The sequence below is a fragment of the Myodes glareolus genome, chromosome 24, assembly GCF_982192425.1.
Source record: "Myodes glareolus chromosome 24, mMyoGla1.1, whole genome shotgun sequence".
In the NCBI taxonomy this organism is placed as follows: domain Eukaryota; kingdom Metazoa; phylum Chordata; class Mammalia; order Rodentia; family Cricetidae; genus Myodes; species Myodes glareolus.
Window position 1 is genome coordinate 33,139,128 of NC_142049.1, and position 18,425 is coordinate 33,157,552.

General features: G+C 45.7%; 1 protein-coding gene across 2 annotated transcripts in view; it reads left to right on the forward strand.

Annotated features, from left to right (window-relative positions):
• Positions 1-18,425, forward strand: part of Cyfip1 (cytoplasmic FMR1 interacting protein 1) — an 83,038-nt gene that overhangs the window by 24,339 nt on the left and 40,274 nt on the right. For both annotated transcript variants that reach the window (XM_087901240.1, XM_087901238.1), the window contains exons 2-9: positions 3,889-4,006; positions 4,087-4,176; positions 5,793-5,870; positions 5,976-6,077; positions 7,544-7,725; positions 10,383-10,479; positions 10,573-10,701; positions 11,547-11,651. In XM_087901240.1, coding sequence (XP_087757366.1) covers positions 3,890-4,006; positions 4,087-4,176; positions 5,793-5,870; positions 5,976-6,077; positions 7,544-7,725; positions 10,383-10,479; positions 10,573-10,701; positions 11,547-11,651 — 900 coding nt within the window. In that variant the 5' untranslated portion in view covers position 3,889. The remainder of the gene's footprint in view (positions 1-3,888; positions 4,007-4,086; positions 4,177-5,792; positions 5,871-5,975; positions 6,078-7,543; positions 7,726-10,382; positions 10,480-10,572; positions 10,702-11,546; positions 11,652-18,425) is intronic.

Sequence of the window (18,425 nt, forward strand, 5' to 3'; positions counted from 1 at the left end):
CGGGGGCGCAGGGCGGGGAGGAAGGGTCATTCAGAGAGCATGAGAATGCCCAGAGCAGTCGTGCAGACTGGCATTTTTGGCCAGTGTTTCTAGAAGGGAGATTGCGGGAACAGAGAAAGTTCTGCTTCAGGTAGGCTTAGCAGTCAGGGTCTGTAGGCATTAAAGACTGGGCTTCTGGGCTAATCCGTATGTGTGCCATTGATAGGCTTTAAAACAAATCATGTAAGAATAGATTTTTACAAAGGAAAAAATCTGCAAAATATTCATTCTTTGCCAGGGAGGAGACAGCTTTTCCTTGATGGGCCTCCTCCTTTTCGAATGGCACTTTCAGCTCTGAAGAGGGGCGTCTGTGAAGCTCTTCCATGTTGTTTCCAACTCTAAGGAGGAGTGATTGTGATATTTACTCCTTTCTTGATATTAGTGTGTTGCCAGGGAGACAGGTTGCTGCCCAGCTTGCTACTAACAGCCCTGTTGTCAATCTCCGGTTTGGAGTTGTTCATTTTCTGGGTTCTCTTCCCAATTCTTCTGCCCATTTTTGCTGTGGAGTTTGAAATGTTTAGGCTAGATGCAGACAGAATTAGGATCATTCTGGCGTTGGGGTATTGCTGGCGTTGGGGTATTGCTCCTTGCTTTATAATACAAAGTCACCGTTTAGCCGCAGTAATGTCCTTTTCTGAAGGCTAGTGCCCCAGAGCCACCCTAGCTTCCATTTGACTAGTATAGCTTACTGGTTTTCTTCTTCCTGTTCTACGTTCACCTAGCAGATCCATCAAATCATCTTTGTAGTTTTTTAGATTATATATAACTACGTAATTATTGATGTGCTTAGATTTAGATCTCGTTTTTGTTATTGTTACTGTGATGATGGAGATGGATGAGGATGAGGATGGTGCCAGTGTCTCACTAGGTAGCCTTCACTGGCTTGGTACTACTTCACCAGGGAGACCAGGCTGACCTCAGACTCTCAGAGATCCACCTCCCTGTGCCTCTCGAATGATGGGATTAAAATGTGTGCCCCACCACATCTGGCTACATCCTCTCTTTCATTCTTTGTTTCTTTACTCTCTTGGCTTTGTGTTGCTTGCTGTTTTGTTCGTTTTGGTGCCCAGTTGAGCTCAGGGCTTTAAGCGTACTAAGCTACACTGTCAGCCTCTTTCTGCCTCCTTTTAGACTTTGAACATTTTGTAGTATTCCATTTTCATTTATCCCACGTTGTACCTATTTGATAGTTATTTCCACCCTCCCCCACTGTCTCTTTTGAGTTGGTGACAGTGGTGATGCTGGGTGTTAAGCCCAGGATTTTGTGCGTTGTGCCTTTAAGGGAAACAGTCTACCACCAAGTGAAATCTCAAGTCCGATAGTTTGCCATACCGATGAGCCTTCTTTTAGTGATAGCTGTAAAAACTACCAAGTGTATTCCTGTTAAGTCTGTGTAGACTGGTTAGGACTAGCATTTTTCTATTCTGCCACAGAATATGGAAATCTCACCACCGTGGAGGCTTGCTTTTCCCCTGTTAATTTGTCTTCTTAATCTCAGTAAAAGAATTGGAAAGTAGGCTGAGAAGGACACTTGAGAACCATTTTATCACAGCGCAAGAGCAGCAGGGCAGGCGGACTGTAAATCTCGGCAGCGGGCAGGGAGTGGGAGATGAAGAAAGGCTTTTAAGTTAGAGTCGGCGTATGGGTGTATAGAAACACACTGGTAAAGAAAGCCTGCTTAGGGTTTCGCCTATTTCCCAAAGACGAGATAGACAGAGGAAGGGTTGTACAACTCGGACAAATGGGCAGCCTCAGCAGAGAAGGTCTGCAAGCAACTACCCTGAAGAAGGGGCTTCTGGGTTTTATAAGGACCTTAACCCGTGAGTTCCAGGACAGGCTCCAAGGCTACTCAGAGAAACCCTGTCTCGAAAAACCAAAAAAAGACTTATTTATTCTGTCAGCGTGTATGCCTATGTGCCAGAAAGAAGAGGACACCAGATCTCATTGTAGATGGTTGTAGGCCACCATAGAGTTGCTGGGAGTTGAACTCAGTACCTCTGGAAGAGCAGTCAGTGCTCTTAACCTCTGAGCCATCTCTCCAGCCCTTTTACTATCCTTTTTAACCTATAGATCCTCATTGACTTTGGTTTGGTTTCCAAGTATGGTTTTTGAATACCTAAAACCTTAATTACCCCCAGGATCGACAATGGATCGATGGGGTCCATCTTCAATTGTGTCAAGCCTGTGTGTTTGATTATCTAACACTCCCTGATGTTATAGTTATTTTATATAGCTTATATAATCGCATAAATATTGCATATTTATATGGGCTACTGCTTAGTGCTAATATACGACTTACCATATGCAGACCCTACGTTTGATCTTCGGCACCAATATAAATAAGTACATACCACGTATTTATGTAACTGCCATTTATATAGACCCAGTATTATAGTAGACTGAGTGGCTATCAGGCCCTAGAGTAACAGAGAGGATCAGCAGGCAGCGAATCGATTATTTTGAGACAGAATTAGTAACTATAGTGTGGCGAGCATGCTGGGTGATGGCAGCTGGCTGCTGAGTGGCGGGAGTGCTTGCCATGGTGAAGGACAGTGGGCTGGGGTGCTCTTTGCTTGGGGGTAATACTTAGTACGGTTATACTGAGCTTCTTTGTGTGCCGTTTCCTGCCGTGTGATTTGTACAGTGTGAAGGAGTAAAGTCCACCTTCGTCTGCGTACAGTTCTGAGGGGTCAAGGATGGCCACTATGCACACAGTTCCCAGTCACGCAGTCTCTGGTATGCCAACTGGGGCTGTTCGCCTAAGAGCGGTCCTGGATGGCCAAGGTTTATTAGTTCTTGATCTAAGGCTTAGGTTACAAAGTATGAGCCGGAACTCTGTGAGCTCAGGTCAGAGCAGTCTACGGTTAGCCATCTGGGTTAGCGGTTAGCTTCGTATGTGCCGAATAACTCGGATGGAAACTGGATGCAGCTTTGTGGGCTCTCCCTCACCACCAGGGCTTGGGACTTGCTGGGTCTCTGGAACTTCTGTTTCTAGTTTGTCATCTTGGGATGTAACTCTGACCCTTGAGAAGACTCACAGGCCGCGTGCTGTGGTCTGTGGGTCTTTAGCTTCCACGCTGCCGTTTTGTTCAGAGGCTTCCGTTGAGTACCTCCTCGGCCTCATTTGCTGTTCCTTCCTTCTTAGAACACACCCCGTTCTGTGGCTCCATTAGGGACACAACCCCAAGTCTTCCTATCTCCCCTCCACTGCCCATCCTGCTAGGTCAGAAGCCATTCGATGGGAGACAGGCTGTGTGCTGCCTCTGCGTCTTGTAGCTGGCGTAGATGTGTGTTTTATGCCTGTACTTCTCTGCCTTTCTGTTCCAGCTTTGGGGTTGATGCTTCTCTCTCTCGCTCATGTCGGACACACCGTTTCTCTAGTACAGTCTCTGCGATTCCAGCCGGTTGTAGCCACACCGCTGGTGGCCGAGAGCAGTCCTCTCATCCTCATGTATTTGGAATAACTGTGCAGGAGATGCAGCCCTCTTCCAGCCATGTGAGGGGTTAACACACCCTCTGTGGGGCCCTAAGCACCAGCAACTAGAACGGGAGCAACAATGTAGAAAGGATATAGGGAGACAACAAGTGTGGTAGGAACCATAGGAACTGGTATTTTCTGCAGCAGCATACTCTATAGAGGTCAGGAGAGCTTTCCCAATAAGCCTGGGGGAAGGAAAAGACTCTCAGGGACTTGCGGTCCCCATGCCCCCATTCTGTGGGTGTCTCCAGTGCCCTTGCAAGAAGTGGGGAGGGGAAACTAGAAGCCACCTAAGTCCCATCGGAAGGCCTGCTGTATATTCCAGACTGCGTCTTCCCTCACAGCCGGCTCTGTACTTTGTTCTGTTGCAGTATGGCTGCCCAAGTGACGCTAGAAGATGCACTGTCCAACGTGGACCTCCTGGAGGAGCTGCCTCTGCCTGACCAGCAGCCCTGCATTGAGCCTCCACCTTCCTCCCTGCTCTATCAGGTAGGTCTCCGAGAAGACGGGACGCGGCTGGCCGCTCTGACCTCAGCCTGACGTCTTTGTTCCGCTTCCCTCCCCTGCAGCCCAACTTCAACACCAACTTTGAAGACAGAAATGCATTTGTCACGGGCATTGCAAGATACATTGAACAGGCGACTGTCCACTCTAGCATGGTAATGTTGTCCATTTCTCTGTTTTCTGTCTAGCAGGTGTCACATTTCAGCAGCAAATGAACTACATGTTTTCCTGATAGACCAGGTAGAGGAAAAGAGATGGAAATGTCTGACAGTCTTAAGAAAGTTCTTGCTTTTACTATAAAAATAGTCTATAGTTTTGTTTTGTTTTTTAAAGATTATTTATCATGTATACAGTGTTCTGCCGGCATGTGTGCCTGCAGGCCAGAAGAGGGCACCATTTCTCATTATAGATGGTTGAGAACCACCATGTAGTTGCTGGGAATTGAACTGAGGACCTCTGGGAGAGCAGCCAGTGCTCTTAACCTCTGAGACACCTCTCCAACCCAGTCCATACTCTTTTAAGAAATTTATTCTCTCTGACCCAGAGAAAGTCTTTGCCAGAGTTGCAAGGGTTCCCTTGGTTGGTGCTCTTTCTGGCTCCATTTCTCCATGCCCAAACTTTCATGTGTCAGGTGTCCACTCATATGGGACTTGGGCTTTCTAAATGAATTCTGTAAGTGTAATTATGTATTTTAATGATTTTGTGAACATTTTCATCTCATGAAATGCACCAGAGAAAATGCCTTTCATGTCTGTATAGCCCGTTCTGTAAATGTCCACCGTTAACTGTTTGTGTACATTTACTCAGTTTCCCCTTTTGCATAACAAAGAATGCTGTGATGAACATCTTTCTAAATATTTGTAGGAATGATGTTATGAGATGAAAGGTTGTGTTTTTGTTTCTTTGTTTGTTTGTTTGCTTGTTTGAGTCAGGGTTTCTCTGTGCAGCCCTGACTGCTCCAGAGCTCGCTCTGCAGACCAGGCTGGGAAAAGCAAGTTCTCTTGATGCATCTTAAGCCGTTGCCAGAATTCTAGTCACATTTTAAAGACGATCTATGGGATTTTACCTTTTCACCAAAGCAAATGATCAGGAAGTAATGGGACAGAACAGCAAAGCAGCTATTAAAAACGATGGTAGCTTTGGGGCTGGAGAGGTGGCTCAGTGGTTAAGAGCATTGTCTGCTCTTCTAAAGGTCCTGAGTTCAATTCCCAGCAACCACATGGTGGCTCACAACTATCTGTAATGAGATCTGGTGCCCTCTTCTGGCCTGCAGGTGTACATGCAGGCAGAACACTGTACACTTAATAAATAAGTAGAAGTCTTTAAAAATAAGATGATGATAGCTCTCTTCCCGTGGGTACCGTCCCTGGATTTTTGTGCTTTGTGAAGTAGTCTGTCTTCTCATGTATCCCGGGCTAGCAGCTCTGTTTTTGGATCCTGTCGAAGTCAGGAAGCTTGGTGTGACCTGGAAAAGAAACTGTGAGGCTGCTATCATGGATTCTTGCCCTAGCTTCAGGTCTGCTTTCCAGGCAGCCATTGAGGGCTGAGTGAGGTTGGATGCCCCTCTGTGGTGGCTCTCCTCAGAAATGGCTTACGTGGTCATCCAGAGTCCTTTGCAGCCTGCTGAGGCTGTAGGGATATTTGGGGGGCTGTTGTGGTTGTCTGCTGTGCACAGTGTATCTCGGGGGGGGGGGTGGAGCCATCAGCCGTTCACATCTCCTGCTGTGTTCATTCCCCTACTCACATGTGAGTCGTCCCGTGTGTTTTGCAGAACGAGATGCTGGAGGAAGGCCAGGAGTATGCTGTCATGCTCTACACCTGGAGGAGCTGCTCTCGAGCCATCCCTCAGGTGCCTAGCCCTTCCCGGCCATTCCCGTCCCTAGTCCTGCCAGGCCACGCCCCCTCGTGCCCCGTGTGCAGTTACGAGACTTTGCTTTTGTCTCTCGGCGCTTAGGTGAAGTGCAACGAGCAGCCTAATAGAGTTGAGATTTATGAGAAGACGGTGGAAGTCCTTGAACCAGAGGTCACAAAACTGATGAATTTTATGTACTTCCAGGTAAAACACTAAAATAAGTAGAGGGGTTTAATACTAAGGATAGGGGCAGTATAGTCTTAAGTAAAACAACCGCATTAGACAGAGGACTAAGGCTTCAACACTCTTCTGAGTAAATTCTTTTGTGTCTCACCTCTCTTTAGGGTGAAATTTTACCCTGCACAAAGCTTGCTTTTGCTTTCGTCAGTTCCAAGTGCAGTGTATAACTAGTTTTTCCAACTTTTTTTTTTTTTTTTGCCTTTCTGGTACTTCCTACCTGGACTTCGTTTGACCTTTCAGTTATGGGGGGGGGAGGGGGGATGGCCACATGGAAGAGACTTGCTTTCTCTAAAGTGGCCCACTGGAAATGTCTAAACAATTTTTTAATGTATTTTTATTTTATGTGCATTTTATGTGTTTTCCCTACTTGTATGTCTTTAGGGGTGTTGACTTTGGAACTCGAGTTACAAGCAGTTGGGGACTGTTATGTGGTTGCTGGGTATTGAACCCTGGCCCTCTGGAAGAGCAAGCAGTCAGTGCTCCCAACCACTGAGCCATTTCTCCAGCCCTCCAAACAATCCCCTCCCCCCAAGACAGGTTTTCTCTGTGTAGAAAACCTGGAACTGGCTCTATAGACCAGGCTGGCCTTGAACTCACATAGACCCTCCTGCCTCTGCCTCCCAAGTGCTGGGATTAAAGGTGTGCACCACTACCCGGCTACAATTTTTCAACTACAGCTTTCTTTGAATTTTTACTTAATCTTAAAACTTAGCAAAAAGAAAATCCCCTCTGCTTTTCACCTGACAGCTAGCATCAGTATCATAGATGCTTCTTGGAGCATTTTCCTCAGGGACTGTAGTTCTTTGCTGCTGCTATAACAAAATTTCCCAGTGAACCAGTTTGAAGGAGAAAGGATTTATTTTTAGCCCAAAGTTCAAGGGTTCAGTCCATCATAGCAGGGACCTCCAGACAGTAGGAGCTTCGTAACCACTTGGTCATGCCTCTTCCATTATTATGACAGAGAGATAAGAATTCATACTGTGTCCCGCTTCTTTCTCCACTTCGGCAGCCCAGGATCTAAGCCAGGGAATGGCATTGCCCACAGGGGTGTAGGTCTTTCTATCTCAGTTTACTCAAGGTGATCGATTGATCGATCGATTCCCCATAGTCATGCTCGGAAACTCATCTTCCGGGTGATTCTAGGTTCCGTCAAGTTCAGTCAGCAGGATCCACCCTCGTAGTCTTGCAGGAATAATCAGCCAAATTCTTTTACTTTAGTAAGAGCCGCAGCTGCTGAACTGCTATATAAATAATGGTTGCTACAGAGTGAAAGTCTGGACATTGCTCAGACAAGGGTCTCTCTGTGAGAAGGAAGATGATCCTAGAGCCTAGTGGGGCACAGTAAGTGAGGGGGCCGTCCCTGGAGCGCCAGCGGAGATCCGATCAACTGCTGAGAGGGCTCTTTTCTGCCTTTCCCTGTCTGTGCTCAGAGAAATGCCATCGAGCGTTTCTGTGGGGAAGTGAGACGCCTGTGTCATGCAGAGAGGAGGAAGGACTTTGTGTCTGAAGCCTACTTGATCACGTTGGGCAAATTCATCAACATGTTTGCCGTGCTGGACGAACTGAAGAACATGAAGTGTAGCGTGAAGAATGACCACTCAGCATATAAGAGGTGAGCTCAGGCCCGCAGCGTGTGGCGGGGTCCCAGAGAGGTCCCATCTCAGCCTGGCAAGTAACAGGCACCTGGCTCCCTTATGTTGAGAGCAGCTACTTAGCAGTCTTGAGACTGTGAGTTTGCGCTACCAAGAGTAAGGTGCAGGAGTTGCCGACGGCTTCAGGGTCTCTGGTACTTTTACACGGCCTGAGGCTTTCTGGTCAGCCTCAGATGTTTGTGGGAAAATCTGAGTGCTTAGTAACCTTGAGACAATAGACATGTACATCTATCCCTGTTCACAGTGCATAGGGATTGGCCCAGAGAGCATCTTATCCTAGGGAAAGTGTGTTTTTCATCCAAGGATGCTTAGCTACAGTCCTCAGGGTTGCCATCCCCTCGCTTCTCCCTTGCACGTCATTGCAGGCGTGACGTTTTACAAAGTTAGCCCATGGCAGGTATTCTAGGGTCCTACTGAGCATCTCAGGTCCTCTGGACAGCTCTTCCCTGTGCTGACTTTCCATTTTTAAGAGAACCAGCCTACAGCCTGTAGAGAGGTCAGCAGGAGTGTGCTAAACAAGTTTTGTTGTTGTTGCTATGATGAAATTCGCCAAGTCTAGATTTAGGGTAGGTCTTCCGACCTTAAACGATCCAGGTTTAGGCTTGGTCTTCCCACAGCAAATGATCAGTCAAAAAATCCTCCACGAGCATGCCCAGTTGCTTAGATTTTACCTGATTCCAGGTGTAGTTGACAATAAGATGAACAAGCGGACTACCCTTTATTCTATGCTCGTTCTCTCTCTCTCTCTCTCTCTCTCTCTCTCTCTCTCTTTCTCTTTCTCTCTGGCTCTCGTCTCTCATTGACTCCCATTTCTTTTGTGTCCAGATGGTAGCTTTTGGTTCATATTTTAAGTAAAATGGGAAAAAATCACCCACACGATTGTGGTGAGTCTTGACCAAAATAGAAAACAGCGCCCTTAATTCATTCCTTCCTTGGTTGCTGTAGCTCCTACCCTAGCATCTATTGGAATCAATAAGATGAACATGTTGAAAGATAGTGTTGCTATGTTTCAGTGATACGATTTATTATCATATTTATTATTATTATTACTAAGACTGCATACAAGTTTTATTTATTTATTTGTTTGGTTTTTGTCTTGTTTTGTATTTTTGAGACAGGGTTTCTCTGTGTATCCCTGGGTGCGACCAGTCTCGCCTTGAACTCACAGAGATCTGCCTGCCTCTGCCTCCCAAATGCTGGGATTAAAGATGTGTGCCACCACCACATAGCTCAAACTATTTTATTAATTTTTAAGTTTTTTATATTTTAATTAGGGAGTGAGGCTGTTCTGCATTCATCATGTGTTGCTCAGAGTACAGCATGGCTGCTTGAGTTCTCCCCACCATTTACATTAGGGTGGACAGGGAGGAAGGAGAATATAAACCTGTACCCTTGGGCTGAAGAGGTGGCTCAGCGGTTAGAAGCCCTGGCTGCTCTCCCAGAGTCCTGAGTTCAATTCCCAGTGACCATATGGTGGCTCACAACCATCTGTAATGAGATCTGGCACCCTCTTCTGGCCTACAGGCAGACATGCGGGCAGAATACTGTATACATAATAATAAATAAAAAATATTTAAAAAATTGTATTCTTTCTTAGCAGTAAACGTTCAAGTTCCTGACAGTCCCTTCCATCATACCTCACGGCCTGCCTCTTTGTTACATGACCACAGCCAGTTGCTTAGGGAGATACATTATCATTTCAGACCGTCCGTGAGGAAGGAAGGAAGTGAATTCAGCGTGGATATGACCCTTCCTTGTGTAAACTTAAATATTTAAGATTCTGAGTCGCGTAGGGAGGCCCTGTTGGCAGTTTCTGTTACATGGAAAGACTCCTCGCTCTTTCCCTACATAGACTTACCGTGTGCCTTCAAGGACTTTCCTGTACAAGTCCTTTGGTCTCCTGCACACTGTGCCGCTGAATAGGTGGCAGTTCAAGGACTCTGCGATGTTACCATGCTGGCGGGCTGAGACGGCACTTCTTGGAAATCGTGGTGGCCCAGAGAGGGTTTCTAGAAAGATCTTTAACAATGCATTTCAGGGCGTTTTGGAGGCAGAATATGTGGAGGCTTGCCTCTGACAGAGAGGCTAGGGGTCCTTTGACCCATAAATAAAGGAGGGCATTTACCCGTGTATAGGAGACACCAGAGTAGAGATACCTGTGGGCAGTAAGCACAAAAGCTGTATAAGATACATCTAAGTTGACTAAAGGTTTCCCTAGAACAGTGGTTCTTAACCTTCCTAATGATGCAACCCCTGAATACAGATCCTCATGTTGTTGTGAACCCCATTGTCATGGCTACTTCATAACTGTCATTGATACTGTTATAAATCATAGTGCAAATACTTGATATACAGAATATCTGATGTGCAACCCCTCCCTGTGAAAGGGTTGTTTGACCCCCCCCAAGGAGGTCACGACCCCCAGGTTTTGAACCACTGCCCTAGAGTCAAGGTCAGAGATGCTTCAGGAGTCTGAAACCATGAGTGTCCGCAACACACATTTCTGTAAATTAACTCAGGTAGAGGAGAGGAATCCTGATCCCCCAATCCCCTCCCCCAAACTCCTCACCTTTAAATCAGTTTGTAGATATGTTTTAGAATCGACTTTTCTTTCTAGGGCTGCTCAGTTTTTACGGAAAATGGCGGATCCGCAGTCCATTCAGGAGTCCCAGAATTTGTCCATGTTCCTGGCCAACCACAACAAGATCACCCAAGTAAGGATGTGTTCCCCGCACGCCACCGACGGCCCGTGTTGCTGGCGCGGCTGGAGCGGGCGGCGGTAGCTTCTGTCTCCCCCTGTGTTTCAGTCTCTGCAGCAGCAGCTTGAGGTCATTTCCGGCTATGAAGAGCTCCTGGCGGACATCGTGAATCTCTGTGTGGATTACTACGAGAACAGAATGTACCTGACGCCCAGTGAAAAGCACATGCTTCTCAAAGTGCGTGGGTGTGGGTAGGGGTGGGCGTGGGAGGGTGGGGCTAGAGCATGGCTGTACTCGGTCTGGAATCCTTCGCCAGCCTTTCCTTATGCTGACGCTCTCCTGTGTGTGGGTCAGGCCTCTTGACTATGAAATCCTTTTTCCTTTGGTCTGCTGGTCACCACTGCACACACTTGGTCTGAGGCACAGTCTGCTGAGTACACCTGCTGTCCCAGCTGGTGACACATTTCTGTCAGGAGAATTCCCCCCGGTGATGGGGACGGCTGTGACGGTAGAAACGGCATGACCGTGACTGTGCTGGCTGATGTGAGAGCTCTAGTCATGTCCCCAGGATGTACTGGGGATGTGCACATGGCTGTTGCCAGATGGAATTTGTTCGTTTTGCACAAAGTTAAGTTCTGTAGTTGTGCATGGCTGTGTATTAGATCATGCAATTCTACAAAATCCCTGGGACTCAGGTTAGGCTCGTCAGCACTGCTTTGTCTTTTAGCATCTAGCCTGGAAATCAAATTATCCCTTGTAACTGATTTCAGTGAAGAAGAATAAGGAAAAAAAAATTACATTCAAAGCACCAGACTGGAAATAGCAGGTATTCATCACAACGAAACCTTAAAAGGATACACAACTCCACACACACTGTCTCCCTTGCTGTGAGCTGGGTAACGACCGAATGGCCTTTAAGTGATTCCGGGTGTTAAGTACTCTTGACTGTGCAAAGGAGAGCCCCTTTCGTAGCACCATTAAAAGGAAGAGTGATTTGCGATTTCAAAGTTAGCAGCTTGGCAGTGTGCATCTGTAAATTCATAGATCCAAGTGTTAAATGGCACCATTTTGTGGCTTTTCAGGTCATGGGATTTGGTCTGTACCTGATGGATGGGAGTGTCAGTAACATCTACAAACTAGATGCCAAGAAAAGAATCAACTTATCCAAAATAGACAAGTACTTCAAGGTGAGCTTTACATGTGTGTGCGTGTATATATACATATATGTGTCTCTGTATGTAAAGACATTGATATATACATGTGAATATATATATATATGAGCTTTTTTGACAGATTTTTGCTTAGTTCTGAGCATTGATGATCAATGTTTTTATAAATATCTGCGTTGAGTTTTTGCCAAGCGAATCTGTGCCCGATTGTGATGTCTATCAGAATGCAGGAAGATAAGAGAGGGTCTTGAGACTTCTTCTCCCCTCTGAAAGCCAGGCTTTCTCTTTCTTGCTCCTTTCCTTGGTTTCGCCCAGGTTGAATCGTGAAGAAATGGCATCTTACGGTTTCTTCTCTTCTGCATCTGACTGCATGTGCCCAACCCTCTGTTAGTAAAGAGTGCCTCTGGGACCCTGGGGGTGAGGGGGGAGAAGGTTTGCTTATTTTCATCTTATTTTGTGTTAGAACCATTCTATACAATGAAATATATCTGCCAGATACGGGAATTAAAAAGGTTTATGCCTTTATGTTGTTCATCACGCCTATAAACACGAAGAGCAATGTTTGAGCTCAGTTTCAAAGTACGTCTGTAAATTTACCAGTGCCTCTTACTGCCAGGCGTCATAATAACTCAATACAGATATATCACTGTCCCTTTGCTTCTCCTCTCATTCTGTCTAGAGCATTTTTATTAGGCAATTTCAGTGCAGCTGAATAGCCAATTGCTCTGAATTTTCCATGTAATTATAACCGGTTTAATTACAGAAGAAACCCTGCAGAGACGGAGTTCAAGGTTGCACACAGGAACAGGAGATCATGGTTTTGAAATCTGACATTGATGAAAAACTGTAGATGTGCAATGTGTATTTGGATTTTCTTTTAAGCTCTGCATTAACTGTTAACACTTTCAAGTTCATTTCTTCTGAAGTGTTGATGTAGGTGTTTGTTGTATACTCCCTGGATACTCTCTTTTCTTACCACGAACATTATCTTTTAAATAAAGTATTGCATCTAGGACCATCAGTCACCTGATTCACACAGCTCTGGATAGTTTACAGCGACAGCTGCCAGTTAATTACGCAATATGAATAAGCTTAGGATATTGTCCATTCCCAAGATTCAGCCAAGGATTGGCTAAGACACTGGATCATTATTTGATTTTTTTTTTAATTTTAAGTGGTGTGTGGTTGCGTATGATTTAAAGTGTTTGATTAATCATTTCACAAACCAGAAAAGGCAATGATCTAAAGGTTGCTCTGCTAAGACCCCTCTAAGAAACTTGATACTTCCTTCTGTGGTTTGTGGAGCTTTGAGGAATCTGAGAGTCAGCGCACCTTTTTTTTAGCCAGTGCCTGGCTAAAACTAGATGTCTGGCATTTTTAGCAAATATTCAGCAAAAGATTCTACAGGGCTTCACAAACCTGGATTTTCCTCAAGAATATCTGATCTCTCTAATCCAGGCAATCAGTATTGACGGTAAGCCTTCAGAAGGCAGTTAGGTCTTTATAATCCAAGCAGCATTGGTTAAGACCCAAGCTTGAAACTTCGCATGCCTGGGTGGACAGAGAAGCTGAGAACTGAGCTGCTTGGTAACAGCATTGGTACCCACCTCTGGTCCAGGAGGATATGGATGCAGAGGGCTCAAATAAGACCTATGATCCTGGGCGTAGCAAGTTAAAATCCATCTTCTATATAAGCTCTATGACCCGGGTTGGGTCCCACAACCCACATGAGAAGCTAGGTGTGGTGGTGTGCAACTGTAATTCCCTATGACTCCTATGGCGAGATGGGAGAGTGGAGATAGAATCTCACAAGCCAGTTAGCCTGGACTATACAACTTGGAAGTCATGGGATAAGACCCTTGTATATTGGGGAGCAGATGGACGAGGAGTCTGACAGGGTGGTGGGGAGAGCTCTACTCCAGAAGGACAGCAACGCTCACTCATGTGATGTCTCTTTTGAGCAGGTCTCAGTTTTCTCTGCGATTTGTTGCTGCTGTTGGTGGTGACATTGAGTTTTTTGTTTTTGTTTTTAATTTAATTTTTTGAGGACTATACACATGAGCACTGTATCTACATCACCTCTACCCTTCTTCCAAATTCTCCCCGCCCCCTCCCAAATTCATGATGCCTTTAGTTATTTATTGTGCGCACACACACGCACACATGCGTGCACACATGTACACACACGTGCACACACATTCCACACATGTGCATGCACAAACACACACGCACACACTACTGAGTTCCTTTTGTACATGTTTCTACCACCTGGGATCAAATGCCTGCTTCCTTACTCAGGTGTATATAATATTCTTGCCTTCTGTTCAACTGACACAGAAACCCACCTCCTCGTTTCACGGTCTGCAATAAACCTGCCTCCTTGGACCAGATGTGTGAAATAAATATACTGAACATGCATGCTGGTGCTAGTGGCTGCCTGGATCAGAGTCCATGGCCACCCAATCCCAGCTTTTCTATACTTGTGGCTTCTTCATTCCTCCTGATCCCAGTTAGGCCAGTCTGTAAGACATGCAGGTCACAGAATTCCTGGTTGCATTTGGTAGTTTGGCTGATGCTGGTAATTCATTCATATCTTTGAGGTTTTACAGCGTAATGGAGTCCAGGTGTTTGCAGTATTCCCTGAGTGCTCTGAGTTTCCCTGGTGGTGTCTGCTGGAATGATCTCTTTGTTTCCTATTCGGCGTCCTTTCTTTCGGTTAGTTTCTGTTTCCGTAATTTCTGGTCTGATGTTTATTTCTTGCTGTCTGGGTGGTTCAGGTTAGGCTTTTTCCCTGTTTTCCCCGAATTTGGGGTTGCATCATGAAGTCATTTACTTGTCCTCGTTCTGGTTTATAATATTATTATTTCATCTGTCTGGTGTGTATGAGTAATTTGGCTTATTATTATTATTATTATCTCATCTGTTGTGTTTGGGTAATTTGCCTACGTGTATATGCTGCAGCCCAGGTGTTCAGCTCCCAGCGCTGCACCCAGGGTCGCCAAAGGAAGGCCTCAGAGCAGCAAGGATTTTAGGAAACAAGTTTCTATCTGTCTGAGGGAGAAAGACTCAGACTGTTTGCTTCTTGCTGCCCCTTTCCAGCTCTGATTCTCTTCTTCTAATTCTTTCTAATCTTTAGTTTCTATTCTCTCATGCCGATTCTTTTTAATCCTCTCTTCACACAGCTTATATACCCATCTCACAACAAACTTTAGGCAGTGGAAAAGTTACAAAGCTGTTTCTCAGGGTCATAATGCGTTCCTCCGGTAAACAATAGGAAGCAAAGCCATTTACCATGGCAACGCGGGGCCATGGCGGGGCGAAGAGCTCTGACAGTTCGGCGCTCTTTGGCAAGGGCTGGCATTGAAGTGTCCCAAGCCTAAGGATACATTTTCTCATCCTGTACATATTCCCAGAGTCCCAGGCGGGAAGCCTGTAACTTTATTATTCAAGGCTGTGAGGCCAGACCATCTTCTGTGGCCCTGACTGTCTGGGAAGCTTTTCCCACATAAAGCAGTTTCTCTCTGCACTTGGTTAATTGTTGTTCTTGTTCTACATGTCAATTTTAGGGCTAAAACATAAACAGTTAATTAGCTGAGTCTTGAATTGTACGGCACAAACGGAGGTTAGATGTTTGTACAGTGTTAATTGCTAAGGAATTCAGTAGGGAGTGGCTGCCGGTCAGCTGGGCCCGGCTAGAGAAACTAGCAAATATTCCGGGTCCCTCTGTCTTTAAAAGACCTTGATTTAACAAACCACACATCTGCAGCTCTGTCCTTGTGTATCCTCTTGGAGAGTCTAGCTTGCAGTCCGTGCACAGAGACATTCGGTCTAGCTGATTTGTTCTTCGTTGCTCTGTCAGCTAGCTAATGATGGAAAACAGGCTTCTAAGCTTCTCACCGTCCGCGGAGCAGAGGCCAAACTAGAAAGGCATGTTTCATTCACCAGAAGTACACAGTACAGGAGGCAGTCATCCTTCTGTGCCCAGTAAATGAACACGCTGCTGACAGTTGTGAGAAGAATCCCATGGCTATCTCAGGGAGAATAAGATTATGGTATCACACACGGTACAATCTGTCGTGTCCGAGGCAATGTACCCATAAGCCTTGTTTATGAGTATCCTCCATCAGACCCTGGCTCGTCTGGTGGGTCATTTTTTTCATTCTCGCTTCTTTGTACCCTGGTGGTGATGAAACCAGCAGGGACCCCCCCAAAAACAACAAAACACCCCCCTTTTTCCTCCACACACAACAGCACACCCTCCTTTCTGTGGTTCAGCTTTTCCCTCAGCTCTAAAATACAATTGGCAAATAGATACTGTTTGTATTTATGGTGTACAATGTGATGTCTTAATACATATGTTCATTGGGTACTGACTAAATCGAGTTCATACCTTTTCATGTAGAGAGCATTTAACCATGTTCTAAGTGAATGTTAAGTCATGTAAGATTGTTAAATGTTGTCAGCCTTGGGTCCTCCTCCAGAGCTGGAACTTTAGACCTTAGACATCCTCCCCACTTTGTCTGCCTCCTTGTCATGGCTCCGTTTTCTTTTGCTGGTGGGGACTAAACCCAGGGTCCCTGCTAATAAGCATTTGGCTCTGTCAAATTCTCAACCCCTCTCCTCTTCGCTTACTTTATGGTGTCTTAGTTTCCTTGTATTCTTGATAAGCCAGTCCTTTCATTGGTACCCACTGAAGGCATCCCAAGAATCTTCTGCTAGGTTACCTTTGTGAAGCATTGTGATTTCTTTCTCATCTAAATCTAGAATGCTTCTCTGGAATTGGCCCCGTATTTATTTCTGTGGGAGGTGAGGGTTGACATTCTTAGAATTTTTTTCTACTGTGGTTATTCAGGTGACCCTGCTTATTGGTTTCAAAGACATTTATTTCTCTGTTCCTCTGTAGCCTCTCCCGTACACAAATCAGTCTGTAGGTCTGTGTCTGCCCTGGGTCTCTGTCTTCTATTTTTCTTTCCTTCCTTGATGCAAGGCCACACCTGCTGTCTCAGTTAGGGTTTCTATTGCTGTGAAGAGACACATGACCATAGCAACTCTTTATTTTTATTTTACTTTTCAAATGATTTATTTATTTATATTTTAGTGCATTGGTGTTTTGCCTGCATGTGTATCTGTGTGAAGGTATCAGGGTCCCTGAAACTGGAGTTACAGACAGGTGTGACCTGCCATGTGGGTGCTGGGAATCGAACCTGGGTCCTCTGGAAGCGCAGCCAGTGCTCTTAACCACTGAGCCCTCTCTCCGGCCCTCACAGTAACTCTTATAAAGGAAAACATTTCATTGGGGCTGGCTTATGGGTCAGAGATTTAGCCCATTATTGTCATGGTAGAAAGCATGGCAGCACGCAGGCAGACATGGTGCTGGAGAGGTAGCTGAGAGTTCTACATCTGGATCTGCAGGCAGCAGGAAGGACAGGAGCCACTAGGCCTGGCTTGAGACTGTGAAGCCTACCCACGCAGGGACACACTTTTCCAGCAAGGCTACTCCTCCATTATGCCACTCCCGGGGAGACTCTGGGGCCGGTTTCATTCAGAGCAAGCACCACACTGACTTACTAGCTACTGCCTTCTGCCTTCTGCCAGGTGTGCTTATCCGGAAGAGGCTCTCCTCCAGCTTTATTCTTCAGGATAATCTTAGATGCCAGCCTTCACTTTTCAAGATAGATTTTCAAACAAAAGCATTTTCCCAGTGAGATATTGGCTTGGGTTCCATAAATATAGGTCTGGGCTGGAAGTGTAGCTTGGTAGTGAGTGAGTGAGTGAGTGAATGCTTGCTTAATAGACACATGGTCCTGGGTTTTCATCCCTAGCAACAACAACAAAGAATAAACTTACTGGGAACTGTCGGATTCAAAGGAAACCCCATTTCCCCCAAATTCCAAAAGGCAGAAGGAACAATGGCCGATCTGTGGTGCCTGTCAGCGTGCCAGCACGCTGGTCTCCTGACTCTCAGTGTCGCGAGTACTAGCTATCCATTTCTAAGTCCGTGCTAGCATCCTAGCTCCTAGCACCTTCTCCCCTCCACTAACCACCCTACAGCTCCTGGGCTTCCCTCTCTCAGCCATTCATTGCCTTTATAACCCTGCTATCTTAGATATGTTCAAGCTCTTTCTCTCTGTGTGTTTCTCTCTCTCTCTGTCTGCTGTGCTCCTGCATCTCACTGTGTTTTCTCTGTTCTCCATCCCCGGCTGTTTACCTCCCTGTCACAGAGAACCCCGGCTAAGCCCTGCAGGTGCATCCACGAGAGCTAGTTAATGAGGGTACTCAAGGCCCAGTCTGCTGGAGAAGGTTCAGTCTACTTTCTCTATCTGCTCTGAATCCCTCCAGATGCTTTTGGCTGTTTTCTCTCTCTATATCCACAATAAATACCTCCCCCTTAGCCATACCATGGGACAGTCGTATTAGTTCATACAAAAACAATAAGCTATTGGGCCTTCTAATACATGAACGTGATATATTGTTCCATCCATTGAGAGTTTTCTCTAGAATTTTAAGGACAGGGTTTTTGCTTTGAGGTCTTGAAACATTTTCTTTCTGAGTGTCATCCTAACCCGTCTCCCTATAAATTTTCAACTTCTACATGTGGGTTATTAATATATAGCAATGCAGCGGTGGTTGGAGCAACAAGGTAAGTTGTCTTTCAACGTATTTTCTGTGTGTTGTTTCTTAAATTGAATTTCATTCTTTTCAGAGATGTTCCCATACTGAATGCTTTGCAGCCATGTTTAACCCAAGCTAAGAGTTAGTGTGAGCAGAGATGTTCCCATACTGAATGCTTTG